Genomic DNA, 6580 nt, shown 5'->3' with positions numbered 1-6580 from the left:
TTCAAACCTTTCAAAGACCTACAGAATATGGCATTTAAAATGGTTTAGGGTTTTCCTTGACAGTGAGACATAATTGCTCCTGACAACACAACCTGCATCAGAAAGGAAGATGGACATTAAAGAAACACGTTATAAAGTTTACTTCCAATATGGACAAGATACTGCTCTTGTCTGGACTGTTTGACTTTGTGCTGTATAAACTGGACATGCAGGACCCACAGAAAAGTGACTGCTGATTCAAGATGGATATTGCTACAGAGTTCCTGCTTCATGGAAGAGTCTGCCAGACAGTCTGCAGGACACAGAGAAAAGTGACTGACAAACTGCCAATACAGGAAGACAGTTTAAAGTTTCCTGCTTTGCTGAAGAGTCTGCCAATGGCCTATGGGCTGAAGATGGAAGATTACAAAAGAACTTCAGGTGATTGACAAGGCAAGATGTCTCTGTCAGTTCTATAGTTTATATACTATCCTTCTGTGGTCTTTAAAGGAGTTAAAGACAAATAGTTATGGTTATAGTTTTCCTTAGTTAGGTTTAAAGATAAGTTACATAGATTTTAGACTCACAAAGACAGGATAGATGATGGAATATTTTCTTAAACCTTACTAAATGTTAATGGACTAAATATTGTTAACTGTGATTCTTATCTGATAACTGTTGTGTGATATATTTTGCTATGTTAAGGTTAAACCCTTCTTTTTATTTAGACAGAAAAGAGGAAATGATGGGAGATGTCATTCTGTATGTATATGTTTCTCATACTGGTTAAAGAATAAAGTACTGTTGGCCAATAGGAAAGGAAGATAGGAGGGACTAGGAGACAAGAAGGAAAGAGGAAGGAGTAAGGGGGAGCCAAGATGAAGAGGCTGGGGAGATCAGAGGCAGGCTCCATTCCCCGGTAAGATGAAAGCACATGGAAATATTAGATTAACAGAAATGGGTTAATACTTAAGACAGAGCTAGCCGAAAAGAAACAAGTAACTGGCCAACAGCATCATATCAAATAGAGTCTCTGTGTATTATTTGGGGGCAGGTGCGGCGGCGGGACAAGACAAGCGGCAGGAGGAAAAACCTTACTCCTTACAATTATACATCTAAAAATCTATGACCTATCTTTGAAAAATCTTAGATTTATAAGTAACTCCAAAATTAAGTACGAACTCCACCCCCAAACCATCCAATCAATAAATGGCCAACAACAACAACAACAAAAAAAACCTGAATTAACAGTTCTCAAAAGAGAAAATATTAATAGCTAGTAACTAATTGAGCAGTGTTCACATCCATGTACAACAGAGAGAAGCATACTGAACTGCTTTGTGACCCCAGTCAGAATGGCTATCAGGAAAACAAATAAATGCTATCAAGTTTGTAAAGGAGGAGCCCTATGCACTCGTGATGGGAATGTAAACTAGAATAGCCACTTTGGAAATCTCTATGAAGTCTCAGAAAGAAAATCTAAAAACAGGACTACCAAATGATCCAGCTATAGCCCTCCTGGGGGGAAGACTTGAATGATTCTAAGTCAATAACTACAGACACACACATGTCCATGCTTACAGCTGCTGTATTCACAACAGTTAGGAAATGCCCAAACAGCCCAAACATCCATCAATAGAGAAGTCGGTAAAGGAAATGCATACATACACACAATGCAATTTTATTTAGCCTTAAAGAAATGAAATCATGATATTAACAGGTAATGGAGCATAAAGGAAATCATCATGCTATTTAAAATAAACCAAATTCAGAAAGCCAAACACTGCATTTTCTCTCCTACACAAAAATCTAGGGATTTTCTTCTTGTTGTTTATTGAGACAGGGTTTCTTTGTGTGGCCCTGGCTGTCCTGAAACTTGATCTATAGACCAGGCTGGCCTCAAATTCAGAGGTTCACCTGCTTCTGCCTCCTGAGTACTGAGATTAAGGACATGTACCACCACCACCTGACAAAATCTAGGCTCTTATATTGGTATGGATGTGTGTTGGGGGTGGAGACTAGAAAGGACACTATGAGGAGGAAGGAACTTAAAGTGGAACAAATGGGACATGAAAGCAGAAGGGGATGGCTAGGTAAGAAGGGGATCAGCAAGAAGACAAGAGGACACAGGGGTGTGTGTGGGAACAGAGGATACTGATGCTGTAATAAAGCATACTGCTTTGTCTGCTAATTTACACAAGTCAGCAACACCCCAAACCCTGGCAAACAAAACACCAGATTAAGGGAAAGGAAAAAAAAAAAAAAAAGAAGAAGGAAAAGAAAACTGGTTAACACTCACAGTTACAGCTTTATTCAATGAATAATGGTTTCCTTGTAGAAAACATATGATTTCTATTGATCAGATAATATTTTAGTACGAATAAACACATCTGCACACGGCGGCCTTGTTAAATGGCCTGAGATCACTGTACATCTCAACTGTGCAGGTCTGAACAAGCAGATGTGGTGCTCACTCACTGTGGGTAATTTCCCACTGTATAAACCAGCCTCTCACAGGAAGTGGTTCTGGGTTTCACGGTAACTTTAGTAGACATTTCCTGATTGTGGAGGGACAGAATTGCTTTTGTCTGTCAGGCTGCATGCACTTGTAGCTGTGAGGCATTTTGCAGGTGTTTTTGTCTACCCCACAGTTAAATACACACAGACACATAATGAACACAGGTTAATTTCAATCTTGCCAAACTATAATTATTCATTCTCAAAATTTTCTATGTCTTGTCTCTTCACTACATCCTTACCCCTTTGCTTCATCTAGATTTCTACAAAAATACATGTAGCGTTCCAGGGCCACGCACACTGCTGAGAGAGAGCCTTCCCTGCTATGCCAGCCTTCTCTAGCCTTCATTGAAAATCTGATTCTAATCTCGTTCCTGAGTAATATTATTAAAATATCTTCCTATACTACTTTTGTTGTTGTTTCTCATCGGCCTACACAGCACATGTTTACAGATTTTCTAGGATCAGTCCTAGTTCTTTGTGGAGATATGGGGCAGCAGGTCTCAGAACTCATCAGCTGACTCCGTGTCCCAGCTGCAGGACAGCAGCTGTTCATCCTGAGGGAACTCAACTTCAACGTCATACACAAAACCGGGCTCATCCTTTCTCTTCTGATTTTTCTCAAAAAGTTCATCCATGATGCTCTTCCTTTTGGCGAGCTCCTTGTCATCTAGTTTGTTCAGGTCTTCCTCGGGGTCAATGGTTGTTTCCGTTGAATTTGTTCCATCGTTTCTGCCAAGCTCTGCCCCTGCAAGTAACCTCGTAAAAAAACGAACAGCTTTTCCAGCTGCTTCAGGGACACCTGCTCTAGGTAACTCTTGTGCCGTGGATTATTCTTTAATTGTTCAGCAGCTCTGGTGCAATCTAGGAGGGACAAAGGTGTATACAGCACACATATCACACCCATCACAAATTACTGTAAGGTCAAAAATAGACGTAAATACTGAAATCATTAGCTCCAAGGTAGCTAAATGGCTAAAGGGGTTTATTGAAATCAATTAGTACTCTTTTATTTATTTACTTTTTTCTGAGATGAAAACATATCAACCTGGTAGGGGGAGGGAAGGGGAAGAGAGGAGGGTGGGAAAACTGTGGTCGGGATGTAAATAAATAAATATATTAAATTTAAAAAACAAACAAAAAAAAAAACAAACATTTCATCCTATAGGGAAGCTCCTTGAGACAAAAAGTAAACAGTTCAGAATAACTCCAGGGAGTCCCTAAGGCTGAGCAGACTCACTTGGCTCCTTCCTTCCCTAGAATAAGTAATAAAGACTGCTGAGGGCCTCTCTCAGAGGAGCCAAGCCACGCAAAAGACTCCCGAGAGAAGCCAAACAGCCCCAAAGAAACAAAAACCAATGGAGCGGCCTTAAAGAGGCCCAGACCAACTGAGTCAACTAAAAAGGACGTTCTTCCATCTATTGGGCTACCTGCGGGCTGTGTAGCTGTGTAGAGTGCTCCAGGTTCCCAGATCTTGTGAGCTGCCACCCATGCTGGGGTGGCTTTGTTGATGCAGCTGTCTTTAAGTCATTTCTGCTCCCTTAAGAAACCCCCTCACCCATATTCCTGAAGTAACCCCACTAAAGCTGAGTGGTTCACCAAACTGAACTTCAATGGTATCCACAATTTTGGTCTGCCATGGCTCCCTATCTGAGATAAATACTCATAAGTATGTTGTCTCACACAGTACACACATGTCTGTAATCCTAGCATTTGGAAGAAATGGGAAGATAGAATGTTTGAGGCTAGCCTGGACTACTTAACGAGATAGATCCTGCCTTATAAACAAAACCCACAACAGGCTGGGTATGGTGGTGTATGTTTATAATCGCTTCTCATTCCAGCATCAGGGAGGTGAAGCAGGAGGATATTCATGAGTTCATGCCAGCCGACGTGACATAGAGAGATCTGCCTCAACAAAACAAAACAAACAAACAAACAAACCAAAATAGCTGGTTGGTGGTGTCACATGCTTTTAATCCCACACATTTCATTTTATGCCTGAATGTATGTGTACCATGTGTATGCAGTGCCAGCAGAGGCCACAAGAAGACGACAGATCACCTGGAAATGGAGTTAGAAGATGGCTATGAGCCACCATGTGGGTGCTGGGAACTGAACCCAGGTGCCCTGTGAGAGCAGCAGTGCTTTTAACTGCTGAACCATCTCTCCAGCCTCCAAAAAAAAAAAAAAAAAAACTTTAAATAAATAAATAAATAAACCTTGCTTTGGTATAAAGAAAGACATATAGATTTTTTTCTTTTTTTACTTTTTTAGCCAAAAATTATCTTGTGGGATATTAAAGACTTTCAGCTGAAAAAAAACTGTCTAGTGAGGGAAAATGCCATAACTTTTATAACTTTTATTTACTTTAGAGACTGAGCCTCACTCTGTAGCCTTTGCTGGCCTAGAGATCACTATGCTGGCCCCAGACTCACAGAGATCCACCCGCCTCTGACTCCAAGTGCTGGGATTAAAGGCATACATGCCTGGCAAAAGAAAAAAAAAGTATAGCTTTTTTAAAGGAAGCCATGTGACAGTACTGAAATGCTGTCTACAAGTAAAAAACACTTGGAGAGAGAGGGAAATTTAGTATTATTAAACAGTAGTATATCATTTAACTCATATAACTATTCTAAAATATTAAATTGCTAATTCTTTAACTGGTAAAAAGCATAGATTAGAAAACTCTTAGTTAGGGCTTCTATTACTGTGATAAAACACCATAACCAAAAGCAAGTTGGGGAGGTAAGGATTTATTTGGCTCACCCTTTCATGTCAAAGTTCATAATTGAAAGAAATCAGGCCAGGAACTCAAACAGGGCAAGAACCTGGGGGTAGCAGCTGGTACAGAGGCCATGGAGGAGTGCTGCTCATTGGCTTGCTCCCTGTGGCTTGCTCAACCCAGGACCACCAGCCTAGGGGTTGTAGCACCCACAGTGGGCTGGGCCTTCCCACATCAATCTTATCAATCAAGAAAATGCACCATAGGTTTGCCCTCCGGCCATTGAGGACGTTTTCTCAATGACATTCCCTCTTCCTAAGTGACTCTAGCTTGTGTAAAGAATGCCAGCAAAGAAATTGAAGTTTATGAACAATAAGTGATTTCACCAAGGTAACAATCTAGTCCCTGATTAAGTCATGATTTAAACCTAAGTTTAACTCCGAAGAAGTGCTCACTCCATTGCATAAAACTAAATCCCTCTTTCCCTCCCTCCCTCCCTCTTCTTTTCCCTCTCAGTGGGGGCTACATACAGGAACCTGCACATGTTAGGTAAGTGTTCTACCACTGATCTACATTCCCTTCCCAACCTTTTCTTTCTTTTTTCCTTTTCTTTTTGAGACAGGTTGTCCCAAGTTATCCAGGCTTGAATTTGCAATTTCACCACCTCAGCCTCCTAAAGTGGTTGGATTACAGGTGTATGCCACCATACCTGATTATGTCAGGCTATTTTTATTAAATGACTTAGTATTTAAGACAGGAAGCAAGGGCTGGAGAGATGGCTCAGTGGTTAGGCACTGTTCCCACAGGGTCCCCAAGTTCAGCAACCCAATCAAGTAACCCACACTTGTAACTCCAGCTTCAGGGAATCTGAAGTCCTCTCTCACACGCATGGCGAACACCCACATAGTCACATACACATAAGTAAAAATACATCTGAAGAAAGGTAGGTGGCATGATAAAACAAGGTGTACCTGAGAACTTGGAGAAGTTTCGGACTGGCATGATGCGCTGGCGACTCTTTCCCTCGGTGTCATTGTCATAAATTAAGATGATAGCTGGGGGTTGGAACCTAATTCCGCATTTCTTGGCAATGCATTTCATTTTCACATATAATTCAGGGTAAACTTGAGATCTGATAAAAATGGGACAGCTGTATAACAAGCTCCAGAAAAGGTAAACCTGCCTTCTCCTCCTCCTCCAGCAGATCTTAACCCTGGAATTGTTCAGCCGGCCCAGGCTAGCCTTGGTTCTTGGATTTCCGAGTCTCTGCTTGGTTGGGATTTGGGTCATTCTCACATGAGTGATGTAATCCCATTTGGTCTGGGCCCCTTACTGTACTACATTCTTACCAGAGATTAC

The 6580-nt window shown here is 41.2% G+C and overlaps 1 protein-coding gene across 1 annotated transcript; it reads right to left on the bottom strand.

Annotated features, from left to right (window-relative positions):
• Positions 1-2267: 2267 nt before the first annotated feature.
• On the bottom strand, positions 2268-6356 carry LOC127226665 (centrosomal protein of 19 kDa-like). Its single transcript, XM_051190746.1, is given in 3 exon segments — positions 2268-3208; positions 3211-3360; positions 6193-6356. Coding segments are annotated over 3 exon segments (489 nt in total). The 5' UTR covers positions 6323-6356; the 3' UTR covers positions 2268-2999.
• Positions 6357-6580: the final 224 nt, after the last annotated feature.

Source organism: Phodopus roborovskii, unplaced genomic scaffold, assembly GCF_943737965.1.
Source record: "Phodopus roborovskii unplaced genomic scaffold, PHOROB, whole genome shotgun sequence".
Lineage (NCBI taxonomy): Eukaryota > Metazoa > Chordata > Mammalia > Rodentia > Cricetidae > Phodopus > Phodopus roborovskii.
Note: the sequence above shows the minus strand (reverse complement) of the source record. Positions and strands in the feature narration are given on the sequence as shown.